Raw genomic sequence first — 27,090 nt, 5'->3', positions numbered from 1 at the left:
CTTATAAAATTAATAACGCAATTATTTACCTTAGTTTTCCATCATCGAATTCGATCCCGACACATTTCGAATATTACTGGATTACTTGCATACGAGCTCTTGTAAAATCACATGTGCCAACGTTCCTGGATTGATATGCGCCGCGGAACACTATGATTTGCCAGAACTGTTGCAGGCGTGTTTCCATCACACAAAACAACATTTAAGGGTGGACGTGGTGAGTACATTGTGTTTAGAACGAATCATGTCCGGTGTGATCATCATAACAATCAATTTGTTTCAGATATGTCTGATGTTAAACAGTTTGGAAAACTACGTCTGGCGGTATAATTCAGCTGTGGAATTAGTAAATCTGATATTTACGTACATCGAACAGAACGCGTTGCGGGTATATATTGTTTTTATTTCGCACGTTATGCATGTATATGATTTATATTTTACCCGACGTACGTGTTTAGGTATTGAATCACTGTGACTTCCTCACACTTTCCGAGTCGCTGGTTCAACAGATAATGAGTAGGCCGCTTGAAGTTTCCGAAATTCGTAAGTTCCAAGCGATGATAAAATGGGCGACCAACAAAAGTCAGTCAAAAACAAACGCTAAAGAAGAGTTTCATCATATCATGACAAGGCTGAAAAAAGATATCAATTTGGTTAAAATCGCACCCAACGATCTCATAAACGTAAACATAACAATATAGTTATAAAAATAACGTATAATATAAAATATTAAATGTTTAACTACAATTTTTTGTTCAAAATCATTGTTCCAGATCGTGTTACCAACGCGAACTGTCGATAATCAAGACATTTTGAGCACTCTGTGCAAGCAAGCTGGCACTGGGGAGTACAAAATCGAAAAGACTGTATTCGAAAGGCTCAGCAGACATAGATCTGATTGGGACCACGTCGAGCCTTACTTATAAAAAAAAAATCATTTTGAAAAGAAGACCGCTAAAAATAATAATACAATTTAGTTTTTACAACAAAGATGTGTATGTTTTGTGATTAGATTAAGATTTATAATTAACATGATGTTTTGTTATCATATCGCTGAAAGCTTTCGTCTTTCACATTAAAATGGCTATTTATAATAATAAATTATAATAAGTACTTACATAAATTAATAAGTAATTAAATACAATATTTAAACTAATAATAACAATAATATAAGAAACAATCAAGTTTTTAACTGTTTATGTTTGTGTTTATAACTTATGTGTACATTTAAGATTCCAAGGTATTTACATTGTATGATTTTCGTAAAATATTAATTTAATTATTTATAATAATATGATAATATATCATGATAAAATAATAACACATAATTATTAAAATAATAACAATAACAATAAAAATAAAAAATTATAAAAATAATTTAAATCGTAAGGTAAAAGTATAATTTATTAGTGTGTGAAGTGTTAACGTTTATATTTATGTGTAAATAATAATTCGTCTATGATACTCAAAATAGTCATGGACTCGTGGTGTGTGCTTAAAATAGTTTTCATTTAATCTCCAACTTATTATGATATAATCGAGAGAAAAAAATTATAATGATAATTCGTCAGATCCGTACAACAATATTACAACACGAAATAATCGATCGGCATCGAGTCGCGTTTATACGTCCCGACGCGTTGACCAAAAACTTGCCCTCGAAAACCTCAATCATTCCGAACAGGTATGACTCGATTTTCCGATTTAAAAACGGTGGACTTTTGTTGTTTTCGGACCGGTAAAAGTCTCCTAGGTATCGGCACTGCCATCGTCGTGCGACGCCGATCGTCGATGTATATCATCATTTACAGTTAATACATTGTACGCACATGTTTTTACAATACTTATACCATTCCCGTAGGTTACGGTATTACACGACATTTCTTTGGGTATGTAAACATTTAGGATTTTTACCAAATTAATTTCCACAACAGCGTGTTTACGACCGATTATTTAAGAAATGTCTGCGGGCGCCTCTAAAAGAAAAAAAAAGAAAAATCCACTTCGATACGATATGTTTTAGCACTGACAATGTGCTCTATCGACACATTAAAACCTCCCTATTTTTCTCTATGTACCTACCGAAAGCAATAAATCCCCACATGGTTACATAATTTTACCGCATTTATTTTTCTCGTCCTCTTTCGACGAATCTATCCCGTACGCTAATAAATGAACGTATAAAAACGTATTCTGTGTTGTTATGAATCATACGTAGAAAACCTTTTGCATTTCCATCAAATTTAACGCATTCAAATCGTAGCAAACAAACCGTTTTCGTATATTATTTACAGCTTTTAACGTTAGTCTCTATTCGCGTACACTCTGTAAGTCGATTATGCCCTAAAGCAGTAGAAAGAAACAATTTCGGAACCGGAATGTTATTATTTTCACGAGGCAACACAACAACACAATTATTCTCTGTACTGATTCTACGTAGATTTCAAGTTACATGTAAACATATAATGATTAAATTTTTAATGAAAATTAAACAAAATCAATGTTTGTAAAAAATTTATTAAAATATAAATTTTATATATTACGTACCTGATGATTAAGATTATCATATTCATTTAACGTTTTATTTAAAAAATAATAATGATTTACTCCCGCAAAGCGATCGTTCAAATTATCAGTTTCATGAAAATTATCCAAATTTATCGATTTTATATAGTTATTGATTTTTTGTGTTATTTGATTTGGCGTATGTTGTTTATTGCTGTTTTGTTTTTTTTTTTTTTTTTTTTTTAAAAAAATAACTTTAACATTCTATAAACAATAAAAAATTTTAAAGTTTATTTGTTTCCATATTTTAATGGAATACGGTGTTAAGTTTAAAAATGTTAACCAAGCGCATTGTCGCATACTTGTTTTTTACTGTGATTTTATCAGAATTCAGGGACATAAAATATTTCTGTATAAAAAGTAATTAATAAATAACAACGCCAAGGCAGAATGAAAAAATTACTCGAAATAGGTATTGTAATAATATTGGTGTTGTTTTCGGTGTTTGTAAACTTTTACGTTGAATAATAAATTATATATTATATAAGACATATATATATATAATATATTTAGACTAGTTACATTGTTATGATAATGTTTTTAATGTCAACCCTTCGCGTGATGAAAACAAAATGTTCACCAAAAATATGTAATACCTACATATTGTTGGAACACATTATGGTTATTATTATTATTATTATTATTATTATTATTATTATTATTATTATTGTAAAATGTATGAATGTATTTTTCCTGGTGGACGTGAAAATAAACAAAACGTTCTATACGATATTTTAACGGAAGTAAATTGTATTTTATTGGGAATAAACAATTACATTGATTAATAAGGAAATATATTTCACATCTATTACGATATAAGCAGACAAAAATTTACGAAAATAATCGAATCCATAGTGCAACGTTGTTAGTTATGAAAGATTAGAAGAATAAATAGTTTTTTTTTTTTTTTTGTTAAGTAATTATCAACGCTATGGGCAGCTCAATCGACTGCAGTGTAAAAAATCGTTAATTAAAAAAAAAAAAAATGAATTTACTTGAAGAAAATATGAAAGATATGTAAAAACCATGACATTTTTCATAACTACTGTTTCAATATTTAATTATTCAAGAGATGGTAAACTGCGGCAACAAAAAAATTAACATTATACAATCTGCGACTAAACCAATAAGATATAAGATATATTGTACAAGTTGCGGCAATTCATTTTACGTACCTAAGATATTATATAATATATACCTGTGTGTACATAGGTAATATATACCTACGTATATCGTTTAATTATCTATGTTATGTTGCGTCTTGCGTACAAAATGACAAGGTAAATCCAAATGTATTTCTAAGTTTTTACGAAACACACTAAATATTAGTTCCTCTACTTTTGATAATACTAGTACCTACTTACTAGTGTTGGATGTCAGCGGAAGTAGTTAAAACTTTAATATTTAATCCAACGTGATGGAGTTTTCAACAGTGTTTAGTCAGAATAACAAACAAGTATTAGTGTCAAATAATTTTAAATTCAAATTTAAATATGTATCAAAAATAAGCGGTAATAATACATTGGAACACGGAAGACGGTAACATAACAATAATTAATTAAACGATATACGTACATAGGTACACATAGGTAGGTGTATATGATTTAAATACTATATAAAGTATATGATACCGTAGGTATATAAAATTAAATTGCCGCAGTTTACATATCGACTTTTAAAAAAAAGGTTCATTTTGTTGCAGTTTACATATAGCCACTTTTTCAAAATCTGCATACACTAAATCGTTTAAATTGTTAAAAAAAATAAATACTTATAGTACATTAAGTTGGTCCTCATTTTTGAACTTTCAAAAAGTTGATTCGCCGTCTCATTATTTGGTCTATTATCACGAGTAAAATAAACCACGTAACATTTACATATGATAACTTCAATTCTTCATGAGCATTAAAGGGTTTAACAATACCTAAAGTGGAAATTTTAATAATTTACCCAATTCAAGTCTAAAACCATAGAATTTACTATAGAAATTCACTTCATATTTATGATAAACCGTAATATTATTGATAGTCGATATTTTAATACGATTACGGAAAAATAATCATTGTAAACAATGCCCGAGCTTCTTAAGCCATACTATACCATTTTTATATTTTTAACACAATTTTTTAGCCATTTTGTGCCTGTAGACAATTATATACATAGAATAAGCATTGAATACAATTTCCAGAAGTAACCAAGACAAGTGACCGTGTCAAGTGGAAAAAATATATTATAGCTTAACTTAATACGAACAATAAAAATGCTGGATTTCAATGAATATTTATACATTTGTACATTGATGATGCTATTGATTAATTAGAAATAAATAAAAATAAAAATATAAGTATCATATTTAAATACTTATATAATTTGACATGTATTACTATTATGTCTTTTTGAAATTCCAGCAGCTTTTATATCTGTGTCAACTTGTGTAAATTGTATGCCCAATGACATCTTTACCCCAAGTTAGGTTAGCCCCAAGGGGCTTCCTACCGACGGAAACTTCGAAAAATATAATTTACATCATTGCGTTGTAACACATTGATGCAACCTAACTCAACTAAATATTTGACTGTAAAGCTTAAACAATAAGTTATAATTAAAAAATAATATTTAGTACTATTCAACTAAAAATGTAAATTCTTTAAATACCTACGACGATTACTTCTTTAGCGATAAATTTGATTAATAAGTTATAGACGTACAGTGATAAACTAAAAAGTTATTTATTATTATATTTCCGTGATAAAATAATATCATTGATACAAAAAAGTAGATCTAAAAATATCGTTTCGAATTTCAAATGTTTATTATAATTTAGAAATCAATAGGTGATGTGATATAATAAACGTATTTTTGTTTCTAAAACAGCCCCTAAGATCTATGTACCCAAGGACCCTTGTATAATCAATAACTGCTCTGGTTATGCCATAAGTGCAGTGGTCCTAACCTTGGCCTCGTAGATTATAAAATGGTCTAGTAACTTGTTTCAGTGTGTTTTCTAGATAAATAAATATTCTAATAATAATGCTGACATTAACTTGTACGTTTGTCGCATGTATTATAAATAGTAAATTACATCCGATCACCGTATCAGTTTTAGCGTTGACCAGGCATATGATTACAATGACAAGTCCACATTTAAAATAAATATTTTCGATTAAACGTTGTTCAAATTGTACTCGTTCACCATGCCAAACCTGTGTTTACCACTACCAGATTTACCTTTAAACCGGATACGTATATGTACATTTATTTTATAAATTCTATAAAAGCACTGTGACAGTAGTAAACGACAACATTTATTTCGTGATAACTTTTATCTAACGCGTCGTTCGGGTTTATTATAAATATTGTACAGCGTCCAACGAACGGTTCAAAAACAGTTCGACGTGCTCCGTTGATGCTAACACGTTTGTAATTGGTGTACTTCAAAAAATATTATAGCAGTATCGTTTTAAAATTAAGTGCACCGAAATACTTGTAGCCGATAAAACGAGTTGAAAAATACAATTGTAATTGCAACGAATACCGTTGACGTAATGCCCTATCACGTGGCCATGCGGTGGCCGTAAATATTTTATAAACAACCATAACCTCCAACGACTCGTTTGAAATAATTAGTACCCCATTAAAACGGCGCGCAGTGTCGTTCATAATTATTTGCGCGACTCTTGTTGATAACGGTTTCAGTTCTAAGGCTTAACGCGACCGAAGTCACGTTTATTACTACACCGACGTTGTCGTTGCTCGCAATGAACGACACGGGTGACTACGGGAAAGCAATGCAATAGTTACTCTTACAAAGTCTAACTGGTCGGTTTTCTCGTGAAGCGTTTGCGCTCGTGGTGGTAACTTGATCGCCGTGCTCGAGACTCGGTTAAGGACTTAAGGAATCGAACGAAATACTCGTGCGAGCACGTTCCGCACACAAACCGTCGGCCAATATAGTAACGGTTGGTTTGCTCGGCCATTGATTCCGTGTCGCAGCGATAGCATTTTCGTAACGTTAACGTGTACGAACGTCAATGTATGTTTGCTTGTCTACGCTTTACCCCTTGTACCGATTCGGTTCACTTCGCGTGATAAATTTCACGTACGCGAAAAAAAAGGGAGGAACGCCGGGCGCAAGGTTTTTTTTTTAAAAAAAAAAATAACAATCGTAACAATAAAAACGAATTGAAACAATTTAAATTTCAAGCGGTTTCACCACGCTGTAATCGTACGATAGGTAACGAACACAGATAATTTCCCGTTAAACAACCGTTACAACGGTCCTCGAACGAAAATAATCTAAGGGGCACGCGGGCACATCTGAATTCAATCAAACTACTCGTATAATGAGTGCAATTCTTGCATTTGTAAAGATTATGTTTTAATACAGTAGTAATTGGACGGAACCGTTTTAAAATAACTTAATAAGTTAATAGTTCTGATAATGCTGACCTAACCAATACATACTATAAATACGTGCGCATTATAAAGGAACAAATTAAAATCAACAAATCATCGATGCACCATTGCTGTAGAATTGGGATTAAAGTGTTGGCATTCCTGGTTTTCGATAGGGAGCTTTAAAGAGCACCACTGCAATAGAATTTTACGACACTTAGAAATTCGACATTCGGTAACGGACATCGAAATAATATAATGTCATCACTGACCCCATAGATTGACTATCAAAATATCAAATAATATACTAGTTTTATAACAGTTTTATATCTTAATAGTAAAAAATTGTAAATTGTTCACTTAACTATATTTATCGTAATATTATTATCATGGTCACGGAAAAATGTTTATGAACGTTGTTAAAAAAAATTACATTTTATTAATAAATAATTAATACTGTTTCTTTAGTGATTATTATAAAAGCCCATTTGGATTTAAATTACCGTCACCTAAAGTTCAGCCAAACCTAAAGATCCCAAATACTAACAAAACCATCTCAACATTTTACAAAAAATTCCACATTAAAATACAGTCTCATCAAGTTCCACTCAACATCAAGCTGGCCTTGAAAACTCTACCGGAAAATTATACTAAGCCTCTGAAACGGAACTGGTCTAGAGAATTTCTGTAAATAAACCAAACCTAATCAAGTCAATTTCAGATTTTCCCTCCTGGTCAAACACTCAAGTTACAGCCCTTCTAAAACAAATACATGCTTGTTTTACAAATCTGTATAGATTGTAAGTATCAACAACGAGATATTTCATAATGATATTAAAGAAAAACTTACATTACCGCGCGTTATATGGTAATACAATCGATTTCGAAGGGACTTGATAACCCCGAATTTCTAGATCAGTGGTTCCCAATTAGTCTGAAGCCACTAGACACAGACCCCTAGCTATAACTTAAATTGGTCTGGGGACACCTTTTTTGAAAATATTTACATTTCAATTTTATTTAATTATAAAAATGGAAAAAAATGTACAATTTATTTTTATTTGACAAATCTTTTTGTAATATTAAACACATACATATTTTAAAAAGAAAATATATATATATATATATATGTTACAGTAAATGATGTTAGAGCGGAAATTAACGTTATTCGCCGGTTATTAACGTTATTTACCAAATACACAGGTAATTATTATTATAATTAATAATTAATTATTATTATTTTTATAATTTATTAAACTATTTTAAATATTTTTTTAGATGATCGTCAAGAAAATATTTGTATTACACGTAAAAATTCAAAAAAAAAAAATTAGAAAAACGAGGAAAGAAAATTATGAAACTTTCTAAAGAAAAGTTTCCTCGTCTTGAAATAGGCACAACTGTACGTGTAACTATACCAGACGTTGATAGAGCTCGTGGTTCTCCGCGAAATATACTGGCAGTTGTCACCCAAGTTGAACATGACTTATACAAACTCTGTAAGTTAATTCTTAATGAAAAAATATATTATTAAAATTAAAAATGTTTTAATTATTTTATAGGCAGGGAACATGGTTTTTTTAAATACAATTACACACTCCGAGAAATAGCTACTTGCGAAGAAAATCTATTAGACATGGACAATGTGATAAAACTAGCAGGTAGTAGACAGTTGACACTGAATGAAGCAGCTAGTAATAGTTCAGTTACGGGCCCTCAAGGGTATCAGCGTTGCCATTGTAAGACTGGTTGTAATAATAAGCGTTATGTTTGCCGTGGGGCTGAAAAATTATGTAATAGTAAATGTCATAGGAGTATAACTTGTAAAAACAAATAAAAAATAATAATGTATTTTTTCTATTTTTAAATATAGGTACCTAGATACATCATTTTTCAAATTGTAGTAAGTATTGTTTGAGATTCACGTGCATATCTGGTATATTACAACAATTACCTGTATATTTGGTCATTAACGCGTTATCCGGTTTATAACGATAATTACCTGTGTATTTGGTAAATAACGTTAATAATCGGCGAATAACTTTAATTTCCATTTAACACCATTTACCGTAATATATATATAATAGTTTCACTAAAATAAAATATAAAATCGTTACAGTACTACACGACCGCGGACCCCCTAAAATAAATATGCGGACGCCAATTAGAAACCACTGTTCAAGATATTATTAGTTCCTAGTGGATCCGTGCTTACGCGCATACCTGCATACGATCCCTGCTCCCATTCCCCCATTCCTCACGATATCCTTACCGCATCGTCGATCTCGACGTAGACCTGACCACCAGACTAGATGGTATTACCAAAATAGAAAAAAAACATGGTTAAAACCGTTTTAGACATTGAACCAATATTTTATAGTTTTTCATGGCGGTATGGTTTTGGACAAGACTAATAAAAGCTCGACAGGATGATTTTCCACCGTAATGAAGTAGTAAACATTCCGTTTTCGTGTGGCGTCGGACAGCTTCGTTCCCCACGGTACCGCGTTCTGCTGCCGCGCCGCGGATCGTCCCTCAGCCGGTGATCGCGGACACGATCCACCGCACGTTGTTGGCCACGGTCGCGTAGACCCCGTACTTGGCCCGCCGGCCGCACCCGTCGCCGAAACTGGTCACGCCGACCACGGTCCATCGGCCGCGCATCCTGCACAACAGCGGCCCGCCCGAGTCGCCGGCGCATGTGTCCGACCGGCCGTCCCTGTAGCCCGCGCACATCATGTTCTCCGTGATCAGGTACCGCCGGTACGCGGCCCGGCACGTCCGCCGTCCCACGATCGGAACCTGCTGGACAACAACAAAACGATTATCGCCAACGTAATCCGTGCCCGTGGGCGGAGGAAAAGGTGTTTGCCGCCCCCATTTCCGTACGTTTAAAATGTTTAAGATTTTCCGATTCGGACGCACGATCGCCGACTGTTTCGAACGCGGAGCGATACGGATGGTATAAAAATAATACCTGGAATGTGACGTGCCGGTGATTTACCATTGCCAGGGCCGACGCTATCCTTTTGCGATGCCCTGAGCAAAACTTATTTTACCATTAACCATAGTCACCTGTAGACCTGAAGGCCGTTATTAAATACGGTAATATGTAATCAGACTCGATGACAGGCTGCACGCCGTAACGGGTAATAACTAATTAAATTTAAGACATGCGATAAGATAAACTTTCTAGGTATCCCCGAGTTTCATACCGTGTGGCGTAACATAAGGGTCATCGTTGGTGCATTCATGACTTATTAAATATAATATAATATTGTTTTGTTAATTTGCTTTGTTATATGCCAACGGATTTCTAAAGAAATCGCATTCGCCAAGCGATCCACGCGTTTCACGTTTTATTTTATGAGATTTCCATACAAAATATTTTTCAATTAAAATTTTAAGCGTGAGGCCCTTGAAGGTACGAGGCCCTGGACAAATGCCTCGCTTTGTCTCTCCCTAATGACAGCCCTGATTATTTCGTACGGTTTCTCTACATGGCCCCTAAAAACATTACGACTGCGTACGAAAACTAGTGTCACGTGGCCAATACGCACTGCAGTAAAAATAACGCTGTTGACGCGTATATTTCACCAATATTATATTTGTAATCCGCAGTGGCGAAGCACGAGTATTTAAATTGTGGAGACATTAAAATAATACGTTACAGCCCCCCCCCTATTTATAACGTTATATGTATTTATGATAAAAGGGACACGGTCTTTTATTTTTTATTTCATATTTTTTTTCGTATGAGTATTTTACAATTCCATCATTCAACATTTCATTAATTAAATCATCAGACATAGTGGCGAATGACAATAGTACAATATTTTAATATTTCGATATGAATATCACGCCAGAAATAAATAAATCGTTAAATAAAAACCAATCAATAACTACGATAACAAAATTGCGTTGAACGATAACGCATCAACGCGAAAAGCAATGACGATTACAATAATGAATATTAAAATTAAATAATAAATACGAACGCGAGACATGTCTCATAGCGCAATGATAATCCCTACTCAATAACCTATTCCCCCCTGCAAACCGTGCCTTGAAAAACGAGACGCTGCAACGCGTCGTCTCATAATATTAATTTTTATATCTGTATTCGGATGTTTATAGAATTAACCACTACGCCACAACGGACGACAGCTCGCGTGCACGGTCCGCAACTAATCTATTTTAAGAATATTAATACGGTATAGCACATAAGTAAAACTATGATAAATATTGAAGTATATATCATATAAAAATAAATAAAATATAATAAAACCAAATTATGTATCCGTATTAAAAGTGGGTAGACATTGCCTCCTATGACGCTTCGACACTGGTAATCCTGATTGTTGTCACATATTATTGGGCTCGGAAGTTGTTGCATTTACGTGTTTTTTTTTTTTTGCACCATTGGATTTATTGCTAAGTGAGCTAAAAATTCATTGCAAGACGCTACGAAAACAGTGCATATTTTTGCATATTTAGTGATTTTTAGATTTTATAGCATATTTCTTAATTTTACAATTTCTTAGAGCATATTTTACGATTTTTGAAGATTCAGTATGAAAACTCGAAAAATAAAAAAATAAATACATTCATATTGAAAGAACTTTCTTGATATTCTTGTATCGTATTTTTCAAATTTCCATTTGACATTAAAAACAATGTTTTCCTCTATTGGTTAATATAATATATATATTTATAAATTATAACTACAGTTAGCTTCATCTAAAATAAAATATTATACAAATATCAAATAGGAGCAGTTGCTATCGAAATACAATGATTTTCTATAAATATTTTTCTAGGAAAACAGCTCAATGATTGTTGAACATTCTACAAGTGCATTTTTTCTATTCAAGAAACATTTTTAATACTAGTTTATTATTATTATTATTATTATTTAAATTATGATTAAAATTTAAAAATCAGAATTATTTTCATTACTTTGCTTTTTCTATATTTATAATTTTAAAAAATATTTGTGCAAATGAAAATTTTCTGTACAAAAATAAAATATAAGTGCATATTTGTACTTTTTTAAGCGTATAAGTGCATGCATATTTTGTATTTTTTAAATGCATTAAGTTCCGAGCCCTACATATTACACTATGAGTAAAAATACCAACACGTCAAACATGTAGTTCACAAATTTCCTGAAATAAATTGCATTACGGGAACAATGCACTAAGTTGGGTAGACAGAACGTGCGCAATCGTAACAGTGAAAAAGATCCGTACGCAATCGTGTCGCACCCCGGTGCGGATGACAAAATAATGTCGTAGTTCATCATCATCCGGTGAAATAAATAAATACTCGATTACACGCTGAGAACAATATCTCCCTCTCCTCCTGCTCGGAACGTCCTTCGAGTTACGCCACTGGTGATAATGATGAAATAGTAGCAGTAACAAGTAACACGGAATATGCTAACATCGGTTCTGCACTTCTTCTTCTTCTTTATCTTCTGCTCCTTCACCTTTCTCAAAACCATTTGGGGTCGGCTACCTTTATCTTAAACCTTCACCCGTCTCGACTATACCATTCTCAATAGTATCCAACGTTTTTGGTGTTCCTCTTTCTGTTCTCCCTTTCACGATCGTTATCATAACCATTCGTACTGCTTTTGTTTTCTCTCGCCTCATCACATGCCCAAACCGTCTCGGTCTATTTTCTCCCATCTTGTTCATTATCGAAGTCACACCAATACTACCCCGCTCACATATTCGTTCCTTATTCTATCTTCTCTTGTCACTCCACTCATCCATCTAAGCACTCTCGTTTCATTTAGTTCCACACTTCCGCTGCAATATATTATGTAGGGGCTATTATGTTTAAGACTATTGCTGTAACTTAATGTAATATCTTGTCAGGTGGCACTACTGAGGGTCTTCCTATTCCAATATTTGTAACGTTAAAAAAAACCTTGTTATCACACTTACTGATTATTGTAAAAATAGATTGTAAATATATTCTTTTAAATAAAAAAAAAAAATAAAAAAGGCTATTGCACTGACACATCGATTTTTTTCGTACGACAAAATATCGATATTTAATCGTGAACCATTGCTTGCACACCTGATGACTTTTTACCATTGAAGGTTTTTCATCCTCACTTTTTACATCGCCACATCCAGTCAAATCGACAATAGCACTCGCGTGGTATTGTGCGAATGAAATACGCGGTTTGTGCAAGCGTGCATCCAGTCACGTACGCCAACAAACACGACGGCTAGTTGAGCTAGATTAGTGGGCTTATGAGGTTCAAGAATTTAAATAGTTGTTTTTTAAATCTATATAAAATTTTAAACTACAGAATATGTTTTTAAGTCCCTCATAAATAAGTAATTTTTTTCACAACAGTGACAAATTTTAAATAGTTACATTATTGGTATCAATTTTAATTTGAAACAATTTCAAAGGTATATACATATAATTAACAGCAAAAATGAACTATTTGTTTATAAAAAAAATATATAAAATAGGTACCATATTCATCAATGACGATTGACGATATTTTATAATAATTAATACATCAATATATCATAATACTTGGTTTTGTAAAATAGTTAGTTTAGTCCCAATGGGGGGGGCTAATTCCCCCTTAGAAACCCCCTTAAATCCGCCCTTAACCTTGACGCCAAACAAGTTTCTCGTCACTCACGGATTCGGTGGCGGTCGAAGAGAAGATACTCGCGGGATTTCATTTGCATGGCTAAAAAACGCAACCGTGGTATCGAGCGCATTCTAAATCGATAAGTGCCGATGCGGAAAATCTTCCTTCTCCCCCAAGAGTTTGCGATCCTCGAATATATTCGTCTTTTTATTTTTTTAGTCCCGATAGCCACCGCTTGCGTGCATCGTTTTAGCATAAAATATTGTACGCCAGCACCGGCAATGACGCTAGTACGTCCGTCCCCCGACCGTTAACATATACCCGAGCGAAACACTCTTTTCAGCGAAGCGTGTGACGCAGCTTGTGTTTTTGTGTTTTTTATGTGTTTTTTTTTCAATTTTTTTTTTTATTTGAAACAAAATTTTATTTACAAACTGTATTTACAGTGTTATACAATGAATAAATTGGATGAGATTCGATTGACAGGAAGGGGAAGACGTCCATTAGCGGCGCCCCATAGAAAATGTTTTAAGAAGAGAATAGGTCTCCACACTAGGTCCTTTTAGAGAGCCTGGGCGGGTCACCTGAGATTTGTTTGGATGAAAGATGAGTGATTACAGTCGAGTATTGAAAGTTTTATGTTTTTTTTTTTTTTTTTGTAAGTTAGCGTAGCGAGATTGTTTGAAGTTTTAATGCAAATGTCTTTATGTAGCGAGTCATTTGAGATGTACCAGGGAGCACCTGATATTAAAGTTAGACAAATATACTGAAATGCCTGTATTGTTCTAATATTGGATGATTTGACTGAGTGGATGTGTTACGTCGAAAACCCGGCAAAGATACGATTGTACGTGTTTTTAAATGTTATCATTTAAGAATAATGTTCTCGGTAATTGTTTCTCGACTATCCACTCATCGGCTTAACCGGACAATAGTAAGTTCCAAAAAAAAATATGTCTCGATTGAATAGGGTACTTGAAATGTTAGAAATTATAGAAAAAAAAAATATAAGATCAATGTACATCATTAGGGAATTTAAAACGAGAGTATTCAAATATATTTCTGTACCCAAAAAATAGTGCCACTAATCCTTGAACACTGTAATTATTATTTTTTTTTTACACTTCTCAATAAAATACTCTACAGCTATGTTAATATAAATGTCGCTATATATATGACTTGTGTGTGTGTGTGGACATGAAATGTCACGGAGTTCAAACAACGATAACGTAAAGTCAATATTGTCAAAACGTTTACCGAAGTTCGTGTGCGATTAAAGTGAAAAAAAAATAAAAAAAATATTCGAATGTGCGCAAGTATGTACATGACGTGAACCGCCCGGGTATAATAAATAATAGACAACATTAATAAGAAATGATTGCCTCCTATATCGCTGTGCCCACTCGTTTTTATGTTTTCGAACACGGCATTTGCATTTTGGTCCGTTTGGTTTTTATTCGACGTTCACATTATTATGCACGGAAAATCGTCATAGTACACTTAGAGTCGATCGACGAATACGCGAACGCATTAATATTTACTACACGACTGTTTTGTTTTCGATATTTTCAATTTGAATAAATGATTCCAACACAATATTTAGCACCACATTTGTCACCCTTGTGCGATGATATAATATACACCACTTCCGTAATGGATATTTACAGTTCAGTACTACAGCCTTGAAGATAAAAATATTACGATGGATTTTTACACAATGTGACGCAAGGAGGGTGTATGTTTTTCATAATACACATTCTTGTGACATCTGTAACTTGCTATCCAAACGATTTATCCTGTTACGTGCGTGCACATGTGATGAGGCTGGACGTGTGTTAATACCGTGGGATCGGTATTAATGATAATAATGATTTAATGGTTTCTGAATAGTTGATGTAGAAATAGAACAAAAATGTACCCTCACCGGTTGTTATTATTTATTTGACCGTGTGTTTATTATATCGTCGGTTTTTATAGAACAATATTGCCCAATATAACGCAAACTATATTTATAGACATTTGAAAAGTATGCATGGATTTCAATGTTTCATCTAGAAGGAAAGAAAAATAACGATAAAATATTTTATTAAAATATGTAAAGGGAATCAAATACACTATTTATCGACCCATCAAAATAATTGTATAATATTTATAAGACATAATTCGGTTTCAATTTTCCTTACGAACACATTATTATTATAGATATTGGAAAAAACGAAGGAACAATAAATGTTTAAGTAAAGCTTTTACGTATAAATTACATTTTAAATTAAATTTCTAACTCATGTTTGCTAAAGGTGGTTCGTTTAAAACGATAATCTGTAACTAATGTACTCAGTTTTAAAAATATATTTTACTTGAAATAAGTAAAAAAAAAAATATGTTAACTTAATTCTGATTAAAAGTGTAAAATATTATAATAAAAAATCTCGAGCTATTCTAAACGTTTTGTTATCAATAAAACCAATAAATAATTCGTCCGCTGTCTTGAAACCCTAATTAATACAATTGAACTGTTAACTGTGCAATGCATCAGCAAACGTCATCATCGTGAGTAATGATTCGATTTCTAAGATCTAGTGACACAGGATTTGCACAGAATTATCAGATGAAAAAATCGTTTGACAAACCACATTGATAAGAAAAAATTATAATTATTTTTACTTCGTATTCTACACATTTTATATTTCTAAACGTTTAATTAGTTATTAAATATAAAAACGAACGTAACACGATTGTATCCCATGTTGAGATTTAAAATGACCGATAACGTATTCGGATGCTTCTAAGTACGTTCTTGGTTTATGCAACATGATCGCGTTGTCATAACTTATTAGAGTCGTACCGCGATGATAAATGTATACGTAAAATAATACTGACAAATACTTTAAAGCTCAGAAAAACACACATCCGCATTATAACGCAATGGTCACAAGTTTCGAGAAGTTAACAAACTTCGTTACGCGTGCGGTGTGTTTGAAACGAGCGTACGTACCCTAGCTTCCCGGAGCACGTGCGATCCGTACGAGTGTTGCGAACGTACTTTTCCCCATCCGAGAACCACGCACAGCGCGGGCTTCCGTTTCGTCTGGTGAAAATCGGAGACCGGAAGACAAGCCGGTTGCGGATGGTAGCCGCCGTTCGTTTCCGTGTCCGACGAGCGAAGTTTCAACAGAGCCATATCGTTATCGATCGTGTTCGGATTGTACTCGGGGTGTACGACGACACGGTCGACCTTGACGGGGATGACATCGATTAACGACCAACGACAACGCGATTTCACCCGGACGTGACGCGCGCGGTTCAATACGTACCCCGACGTCGAACTCGTCGCCCTCGTCGACGGATAGATCGTGTTCGTTCAGCCGCACGGATAACTTTCGTCTCGTGCAGTGCGCGGCCGTGAGCACCCAGCCGGGCGCGACGAGGGTACCGCCGCAGACAAGTTTCTACGGGAGGGGGAGGGAAAAAAAATAAAAATAAAAAAAAAAAAAAATACGACAGCAAACAATCGGTACGCGACCGATCGGCGAATAATTTTCACGGTCCGTTCGCACCTTACGCCCGTTGAAGACCGCGACTTGCCAAGGCCAACGGAGTTTCTCGGACTGCCGGCCTCCCATTATCTTCACGGAATACCGGGGAGTCTCGAAAGCGTACGGGACCGCCGCCGCCGCCGGATCAACAGATGCGCCGCCGCACGTCCAGTTCACGGCCGCGTGCCCTGCGACAATACGACAAAACACAATGACCGAAACCGTTGTTGTTGTTGTTGTTGGATTGTGCGCGACGTCTTTCACACGGTCGGCGTATACCTTTGTTCGGCGCGGGTGATTCGCGATCCATCGCTAGCCCCGGGCATCTCGACGTCGTGAGACAATACGACCGTTCGGTGACGACGCTCGAACCGCAGACCGTCGACCGGATGCAATGCCTGAGGAGCCCGGGACACGTGATCGGTAAAAAACAGAACAATGACGGATCGTTATCAACAAGGCTCGGAACTTTATGCTCTAAAAAGTACCAAAACATGCGCGTACACGTGCGTCGAAAAAAACGTCGGGACACGCGGTACAATACGCGGCGGTAGAGAATTTGTAAAACAATTGCTCAAAAAAATAATAGGCCGACTACTGACTGGTGCACGCTGTGCAATGAAGTCGCTCGCGTGCGGACGTATGCAGTATTGTAACGAACAGAAATAATAATTGTGTACAAGCTGATAACCTAACGGTTGAACATAATTGTTTACGAATTACCTGTGGTTATACGATTTGTTCATGTCGTGTTACAGAACATCAATACGGTGGTAAATTTGTATAAAAATAAATACGGGCCAGTGGTGGCCACTATTACGAATTCTCGGCACTACGAAGATTATGATATTATTGTTAAGTGCATTGGTAGCTGGAGCAATACAAATAATAGCCGCTGATGACCAATTCATCAATAAAATAGTTTAATGATTATTGAACTATACGGTTTTTTTAAAAAAATGTTGTTAAATCTATGAAGTATGCATATAAATGTTCTTAAACCCAAAATATGCGAATCGGTACAAAAATTAACGAAATATGCAAAATTGTGCAACGAAAACGTTCATATCTGAAATATACATAATATGAATCGAATTCGTATCGAATCAGAATTTCAATATGCACTTTCTAGACAAATATGCAAATGCCTAAAGTTCCGAGCCTTGGGTTGTTAACGGTAACAACGAAATCGCGACCACCAACCTTTGTCTGACCGTCGAGCACTTCTCCGAACACGGGCTCCAGTCCGACCAATCGGAATAGATACGTTTACGGCGGTGCCGACCACGAACACGTTCCGTTTGGAAACCGTTCGGAAACGTCCGCGCGCCGTCCGAGAGCTGTACCAGCGAAAAGAAAAACAGAAACTTAACGCGGGGTGAAAAAAATAACTTTGGGAAACAGCGTAGAGGGAGGTTACCCTGCGCGTACCGCGTTACGGCCGTCCGAGGCGTTCGAAGACGACGTTCTTGGCGAGTAGTCGACCGCGTAATACGACGGCGGTCCGCTGTAGTATTGTCCGTTGGCGCATAGGACGTCCTACGAACACGCGGGCATTCGTCAAACGAACCGTTTTGAATAAAAACCGCCTTACCATAGGTGTCTGGGTGAAAAACAATAGAAACCAACGTAGAAAAATTGCCGTCCGCATGTTTGCCGTGCCGTCAATCCGCTTGGTCGTCGAACGAGTCTTTCGGACGTTCTCGGCCGGACGAGATTGTTCGAATTGAAAAAACATGACCACCTCCTTGCTGTGTTATCCCGATGAAAGTGCGTGTTCGTTTTACACGTGTTCTGGTTTGCTCTTCGCATACATTATTGCTATTATTATTGCTATTTTTTTAACAGTCGGTTTTGGCAAGCCCGTTCGCTTTGATAAACACACAAACCCACATGCCCTTTTTCGAAAACCCGTAACGTGTTATTATGCCCAAACATCGAAAAAACTTAACGATCATTTTATCGCGATACCGACGTACAATTGTTTTCCGAACGAATCGATTTCGTCCGACGCGCATAATGTACATTATAATTTGCATTGTATTCTCTGAACAAATGTACACAAACGCAAAAGCGCGTATTGTTACAGCCCATAACGACTCGGCAGTTTGAGCGTCTGCGTAGAATATTAACGCACCGATCACAATGGCAGTGGATACTAATAATATCGTGCATTAATGTGTAAGTGTTCTCCACTGGCCGCGTTCCATTTAGTGATAATTTATACGCGAAGCACTTCGCGAACGAATGCTGTGATTTTTTTTTTTTTTTTTTTTACGGGAAAAAATATTTTTTAATGGGCACGCGAGTTTTGATAACTCCTCTTAGTAGTTTTTAATCAAGATAGGGCTTTAAGGATTTATGTGGTTTTTCACGAGCGGCTGCAAACATCAGATAACTTATATGATTTATGGTTTTCATGTTTATAATCATTTCTGTTTTGTATTACAGTAACGCCGTACGTTTGACGATTTATTAAAACGGTCGAAATTGAATCGCACCAAAAGCCCAGATAGAATTCTACCGATATTAATCGGGATGCAGAGAATAACGTAGATCGTTTAGAAACACCTGAGGCTGTACATAAATTCAATTGAAATCAGACCAGACACTTGATAAAAAATTTCCACAAAACATTATTTTATTCAATTATCTTTATGCGTACCTACCTATAATATTTCTGAGATTTTATCATAACTATCTAAATTTTTTTTTAACTCTCTCCGGATAATATATGGTATTCATAATTTCATAGTTATTTTGTAAGTCAAATATAATTATTATAAACAGTACATTTTCGTTTTAGTAAAAAAAACAACATTTACCTTTAGAATTATTATACTTATTTAATTTAGTAGTTGATTTATGTTTTTATTTATATAATTTTATTAAGTATATTATAATACAAATAATATATATTACTTAAATAATAGCTTCACTATAATCTTCATATTCATCCACCACTTCAACGACGTCTAAAACGCGACCGTCCTCACGAACTAATTAGTTAAACTCAACCTCCAGTCTCTAATCTGTATATGTTTATTGTTGTTATATAATTTTGTATTACTTATTGTAAATCACATAATTACTTAGTTCACTTATCTGTATACATTGTTCATTTACTAATATTTTATTTATATTTAACTACCCTTTAAAATTACCACAAACTAATGTTCTTTATTATATCTATAGATGTAGATAGCCATAGGCTAGGAATGTCTTATTTATTAAATAAAAAAAAAAAAAACTTGAATAATAATTCATATAATAGTTATACTTAAAGTAGTGATTTAGTGACATTGTTTTCAATGTTATCTTTCGTATAAGTATAAACAGAATCGTTTAAAAAAATATGGACATTTTTTTTTTGCATCATATAAATATAAGAATGATAACAATTATCTATCAAATTATATTTGAAGAAATAGACTGATTATACTTATTATTGACTATAGATTAGATTAGATAGTTGAACAATTAAGTGTGTATGATTAAAAATAATTAATCAAAAAACAATTGTACAGGTACAAGAAAAACAATTCAAAAAAATTTATCATGTATAAATAAGTAAAAATTATCGAAGGAAGACTTGTGAATTTTTATATTCTCTACGCAAAATAATTTAATATATTTATCTATGTTATGTGTAAGGTCTTACCAACCTTTGGTGGGCTAAATATATATATTCACTATTCGATATTATACATAGAACACGATTTGATCGCACATAACAATTAACATTTAAGTTATAGTAGCGCGGAAAAAACGATATATCCGTGAATACATTTTTCATGCCAATTTCTTTCCTTGTTTTTCTCTATACATTTCTATCAAATTCATTCGTGTTTTATTCATTCCAATGTTGCTGATCGTCCATTTAATATTGAACTTTCTTTTACGAAAACCCGTGGGAAAAGTATTTATGTTAGTTTTGGTCTATATTGTATTTGCGATAACACGTGTTTCGCGTGGATTCCGTAAAGGTAGGTCCCGCGAATATAATCAATACCCAACAAGCAATATGATTATGTCTGTACATGCTGCGCGCACGGCATCTATACTGATTTCCTTCGGTTTATTTCTTTTTTTTTTTTTTTCATAAAGAAGGTTAAAACTAAAAATAAATGCACTCGGACGTAGATGACCATTATACCGGCAATGCTGTGTCGACATTTATCATAAATCAACCCGGTAGATGTACGCATGAAATCCGATACTCCGCAAAGCTTTTAATGATTAATTTGCGCACTATCCGAGAATTCAAAAACATATGTCCACGGTAAATTAGTTCTAAACAGCGAGAAACAAATTACAGTACCGACCGATCGCGAAAGCACGAGACGTTTATTCGTCTAGAGAGTTTATGTACAGATTTCCGTTCTGCTTTAAAACATCTCCTAACATTGTTTTGAACATAATGAAAAATGATTCTGAAATCTCGATGAGATATCGTGACACATTCTTCGACAGCAAAAGAGCCCACTCGAACGAAGACGTGTAACCAAACTTTTAAGAGTTCATCTACACGACATTCTGAAACATTTGAAAGTGAAATGGATTATAATATGAAAAAAATAAAAAAAATAATGAAAAGGAGATTCGGCGAACATTCATTTTACCGATTTAACCCGTCACAACTGGTTCGGCTATTACTGATATTACTAACAACGATAATAATATTTATATTCATTATAATTACACATAAACCCGTAGTCTTGAACGTAGCAACTAAATTGCTTATCGTGGAATTGTATTTAATCTGTCATTCGGCGATACACTTATATTTATTATGCATAATTATTTAAATTGAACGATACCATAAATATTTTCCGTGAAAACGAATAACATTAAAAATATTTAGACAGCGCATTGCAGAAATCCAATCATCGAACCTTATTTAAAAGTATTTACTTTTTTTTTTCGTTGTTGTACATACATTTTTTAATACTTATGAATGTACAAATAATAAAAATATATTACAAAAAAAATCACCCACTAAGTGCTCAAAATTCCTTTTTTACACTTTAATCAGGTTTAATATTATAATTCATCAAGCACTATAAATGTTGATACAAACTATTTATTTTATTTAATTGAATAAAAACCATGTACATTTTTTTTGAAAATAATTTTCCCAAATGGCTAATATTCACACGAATAATAAGAAAAAATGAATTATAACAATTCAACTCTTATTTATTTAGAAACATAAACTAATATTTACTCAAAATTTGACTCCCAATAAATTTTATGTATATGTAAAAATCTCACGAGGAAAATATAGAAAAGAACTGATTGTAGTCTACAACCGATATAGGTAACATAACTAACATTAAAATACCTATTGGTCGTAGATCCACATTTTAACCCATCATGTAAGCGATAGTTTAAAAAAAAAATCAACATTGAAATATTTAGATAGAATATTCACTTGGCCATTGGACTCTAGTTGTTTAATGTCATATTTTATATTATCATGAATTCTAGGTTGTATCAAATCAACTATACTGGTTTTATACGATAAAAATGTGATCAATCATTACTATTGATTGCAATTAGCTTGGCGACACTATCATACATAATTATAATATGTTAAATTATAATATGAACCAAACGAATATAATAATACATTGAGCAGTATAAATTCTATTTAAATTTTTGATTACCTATTAATTGTCACAAAAAAATAAAAATAAAAAAAACTGGTTGTTATGATAAGCAGTAAAAATACTGCCCTTTTAAAATAAGTTCTCTTGAAGTAACTCTATCACGTATAATCTGGAATGTTCATCAATATAATATGCTCTCCGAAAGATGAATTGTGTAGGTACTACTTTGTATATAATATTGTATAGAATGCTCGTTCCGTATAAACATTCTTAAAACGTTTTTTTTTTTTTTATTAATTTCAAAATGTTCCAGAGCACCTGATGTTATTACAAAATTAAAATTATATTAGTTATATTAGTTGGTGAATAGTAACGTATAAAAAATATGTGCGTTCGGGTTCCATATTCATCGAACAGTTTGTGTACACAAGAGCCAGTCGACGGTAAATCAGCCGATGTTGGTTTCACGTTGAAACGGTATTATTCCGTGCGCATAAGTCTGTACCCAACAAATATCACTCGCATACTAAATCCCCTAAGAGGCTCTCTTTGTGTGAGAAATTCAATGCTTACAATGGGTAAAGACCACATGTAGGTACGCCCACGAGCACATTGTAATATAATAAAAATAATTTTTCTCTCCTAAAATATTACGCGACGTAATATATATTTTTATTACACATATTCATATATATATATATATAAGCTCGCATAAACGGCACGTTTTGGGAAATATGATTTATTAGTATATTATTATCGAACACCGAACAAACAATTACAACGGTTTAGACGTATATATAATAAAATGGCGAGGCCTCTCGTGCGATAAGAAATACTACAGCGAAAGTTAGATCGTTCGATGGTTAATATCATTTAACATTATTTTCCGCATAGTTTTTCGAACATTGATTCCACTATATTTTTGAAAAAAAAACTTAACCGTATAGTATGTAATTAAAATTATATTTCGATCTGCGCTACTGATCTACAACAATAAACACCCTGGCTTACACTGTTTTAAACAATGTTGTAAAGGGCCATCGGAACTATTTGATACGATAAATTATTCGTGCATATTATACTATGTGGCTAGCGATTCATTATTAACTCTAGCCTGTATATATGTAATGAGAAAACTAATCAATTGATTAATGCTATAAGATTTTATGTACTTACAATCTGCGTTTAAAATATTCGCTTCCTAATTTATTTCGTTAAACTTTGTCGAATATACCAATGTTCAAATAATTGTTCCTATTCGTTTTTAATCGTAAAACTACCAAGAGCTTTGCTAACGTTTATTTAAAAAAAAAATTCAATTTTTTAATTAACTTTACTTTCATCGGTTTTCATTAAATTACTCAGGTCAATCATTCGAGAAAGGGAAAATAAAAAAAAAAAAAAACAAATGTTCGAAAAACCAAATAATTAAACTTTTTTTTAATAATTATTATGTACCTTTACCGAACTACTATTGCCAACATTATGGCCAACTTTGAAAACTACATGGTAAACTACAAGTTTTTTGAACACATTATCATAAATTATCCATCTGAAACAAGGCGTACAAGTGGTGTGATTTATAAGATATATTTAAGATTGAATTAAAAACTAAAACGATGGGGAAATAGAATATTAAAATATAATCTCAAGTTCATCGCAATCTGTGGTGGGATAATTTTTTTTCTAGTTTCTCATAATTTACCCGGTATATATACTCGTTTCTAGTTTGAATCGAGACGACCCAATCGGTATATTATTTATGCTTTGCAGTTGAACACAATCGTTTTTAGTCTCTGGTAAGCGCTACACAATGATGAAAATGTACAATATTAGGAATTTAGGATTTTAAACGTGTTTAGCAGCACGTATACACGACGCTACGTTTGATGGCATACTGAAACGAAAACGAATATCAATATTTCAACGTTAAAAACTCGTTTCAATATGTCTTCTGTAGAAAGTTAAAGGTGTACGTTTTGAATATATATTTTTACACTATTGTACACTAAAAAAAACCCGATTTTTTTTATGCGTGGAAAAAAAATTAAAAAAAAAATATATTTTAATTCATCCGTTGGCAACCGATCAGAAAACTGCGTACTACAGGGTGTGGCATAATGAACTCCACTCCCACATTTCCTAGGCGAATTAAACCAAACGGTACATGATGTGTAAAAAAAAATTATAAATAGAAAATATATAATATATGGGTTTATTTTTTCTTATATTTTTAAAAAATCATATTGCCTTGAAAAGCGATGCACGTAAGAAATCACTCCGGCTAGCACTTCAAGCGGAATCGCAATGATTTTTTGCCGGTTAACCTCCTTCAGTTTTGCGATGGTTCTAGATCGATAATTTTCAGTTTTCCGATACCTCTTCCCCCACTCATAAGAAATAGTCCCACGGAGCTCGAATCAGAGTAGTGAGAAGGCCACGTGATGTTCTTCCGTAAGGTCAGGGCCAAGGCTGGCGAGAGAGTGGAGCAGGTAGGGTTAGAACCTCGAAGCCTGTACGATACATTCGAGACGGCATGTGGTCTCGACCTTTTATACAATATTTTCATTACACTAAGTATAATATAGTAAGTATATAGTAAATAATAGTAAGTATGTACAAGTAATACGTGTATCACGGCTAAACCAGTGCAAGGGGGCTTGGAACCGATCAGATCCGGAGTCCTGAAAAGTTCTTAGCGGCCCTGGTCAGGGCGAAACAGCGAGCCGTACGAGATGTGGCTCCATCTTATCTGAACCCGAAGTCATTATCTAACCTATCGTGGAGTCATGAATATCACTTAAAACTGAACATTTACTGGTCTTTTTAGATTAACTGAATGAACCCAGTGTCACATTTACATTATTTTTTATTCTCCGTAGAGTACGAACCTAACACATGCGACTTCTTAAGCTTTCTATATTCAAAAATATTAAATGGAATAACAGTACGCAAAGTAATACGATGAACATTAACATAGGCGTGCTCTTGCTGCCCCTGGACGGTTTAAATATATTTGTAAGGGCCGAACTGGTCCAAGCTGTGCCGCCACACCAGTAATGCTCAATACAAAATAAGTTGGTTATCCAAAAAGTGTATTGCTACCAAGCTAATCTTTTCTGTGTTTAAACTTTAAATAGGTTTTGAAGCTTAAATTTGAACTCAGTACTCATGTATGGGCCGGTAAAAATATTCGCTACCCCCGACTTGAAATTCTGCGCACGCCTATATACAGTAACAACAAGACAACATATGTGACAGAATACAAAGTATTGGTGCGCTTGTCTTCGAGAAACACACCTAATGCGTACGCGAAGCGCAGTGCGTGATCATGTTCCAATGACTGCAGCTTCTTATCACCGGATGAGCTCTAATCGAAGCGAGTACGTACGACCGTCGTATTCGCTGTTATCGACGAAATAACATTGACGTTGATGTCGTGCCCCAGGTGAATCCGACAAATGCGATGATCGTTTATACGACGCCACTGGATACAACTCACGTTGTCGTCCGTTAATACGATTGTCGCGGTGGTGTCCAACGTAAATACGACTAATCATAGACGCAATTTCAATAAAAAAAACTGAGGGTGCTTAAGCTCTGTACTTATCGGGTATTTAATTTATGTTAAAACTATAAGGATTTAATGAGCCGATTTTTAAAAAAATACCAATAAAGGTTCCGGTAGTTTTCCGGTTTTAAAATTAATTTAAATTAAGGTTTCGGTTAACTCGACGAAATGTGAATTGACGTTTGTCGAGTAACGTTGTTTTCATTTATATTTCATTAGAGTTTTATACTCTAATAGTCAAACGTCTGATGACAAAAATAAGTTTTTTGTTACACAAACACGAACATTATTTGGGGGTGTTAATTGTGAAACAGGGGGTGCTAATACCCCCTAAGCACGTCCCCTATTTGCGCCTATGCGGCTAATACGATAATATTGCGGCGATCGATCGCACTAGTCACACAGCGCAGTAAACCTTCGTGTCCCATGATAATACATAATATTCTAAAGCTTTATTATTCCATCGTTATATCTCTTGTGGCGTTTATTCCATAAAACTTTTCTTTTTCGTACATCCGCAATTCAAATCTCCACGACGCATACGACGCATCGGTCGTATTAATCGTGTCACGTAGGCCGCTTCCGTTTGTTCTATTTGAGAATCGCATCGGTCGCGTCGTACAACGATCGTCGGGTTCGCCTAGGAGGACACGGCGTACCCGACCGAACGGGAAAACCGTGCGCCGTCCCGTCGCGGGTCGTGGGGACGTGCACGCGCGCACGGACGTACCGGCGGTCCGCGGTCAACGGTACGGCTGGCGCGCGGGGCGCCGGTGCGCGCAC

At 34.3% G+C, this 27,090-nt stretch overlaps 3 protein-coding genes across 4 annotated transcripts in view; 2 read left to right on the top strand and 1 right to left on the bottom strand.

Annotated features, from left to right (window-relative positions):
- The window catches only part of LOC112686169, a gene marked incomplete at its 5' end in the record, with an annotated part of 142,106 nt that extends 140,985 nt beyond the window's left edge, over positions 1 to 1,121 (top strand). For both annotated transcript variants that reach the window (XM_025558364.1, XM_025558363.1), the window contains 4 exon segments: positions 35 to 217; positions 284 to 388; positions 459 to 683; positions 774 to 1,121. In XM_025558364.1, coding sequence (XP_025414149.1) covers positions 35 to 217; positions 284 to 388; positions 459 to 683; positions 774 to 926 — 666 coding nt within the window.
- Positions 1,122 to 8,277: 7,156 nt separating this feature from the next.
- LOC112686013 lies at positions 8,278 to 8,797 on the top strand. The gene is made up of 2 exons (XM_025558113.1): positions 8,278 to 8,459; positions 8,523 to 8,797. Exons 1-2 carry the CDS (start codon positions 8,315 to 8,317, stop codon positions 8,795 to 8,797), a joined length of 420 nt encoding a protein of 139 aa, XP_025413898.1. The 5' UTR covers positions 8,278 to 8,314.
- Positions 8,798 to 9,125: 328 nt separating this feature from the next.
- On the bottom strand, positions 9,126 to 18,828 carry LOC112686097 (trypsin-like). The gene is made up of 8 exons (XM_025558230.1): positions 18,719 to 18,828; positions 18,556 to 18,663; positions 18,328 to 18,464; positions 17,404 to 17,522; positions 17,146 to 17,312; positions 16,903 to 17,037; positions 16,584 to 16,823; positions 9,126 to 9,762 (listed from the first exon to the last, which is right to left on the bottom strand). Exons 1-8 carry the CDS (start codon positions 18,773 to 18,775, stop codon positions 9,496 to 9,498), a joined length of 1,230 nt encoding a protein of 409 aa, XP_025414015.1. The 5' UTR covers positions 18,776 to 18,828; the 3' UTR covers positions 9,126 to 9,495.
- Positions 18,829 to 27,090: the final 8,262 nt, after the last annotated feature.

The sequence above is a fragment of the Sipha flava genome, unplaced genomic scaffold, assembly GCF_003268045.1.
Source record: "Sipha flava isolate LNK unplaced genomic scaffold, YSA_version1 2_pilon_pilon, whole genome shotgun sequence".
NCBI lineage: Eukaryota > Metazoa > Arthropoda > Insecta > Hemiptera > Aphididae > Sipha > Sipha flava.
Note: the sequence above shows the minus strand (reverse complement) of the source record. Positions and strands in the feature narration are given on the sequence as shown.

Excerpts from the sequence above, each read along its gene's own strand:
- LOC112686097 (XM_025558230.1), bottom strand. The coding sequence starts at position 18,775 with ATGCGGACGGCAATTTTTCTACGTTGGTTTCTATTGTTTTTCACCCAG. Across the intron at positions 17,038-17,145 it reads CGGTCTTCAACGGGCGTAAG|AAACTTGTCTGCGGCGGTAC; the intron begins GTGCGAACGGAC and ends CCCCTCCCGTAG. Across the intron at positions 9,763-16,583 it reads ACGTGCTCCGGGAAGCTAGG|GTTCCGATCGTGGGACGGCG; the intron begins GTACGTACGCTC and ends GTTGTCCAGCAG.
- LOC112686013 (XM_025558113.1), top strand. The coding sequence starts at position 8,315 with ATGAAACTTTCTAAAGAAAAGTTTCCTCGTCTTGAAATAGGCACAACT. Across the intron at positions 8,460-8,522 it reads ACATGACTTATACAAACTCT|GCAGGGAACATGGTTTTTTT; the intron begins GTAAGTTAATTC and ends ATTATTTTATAG.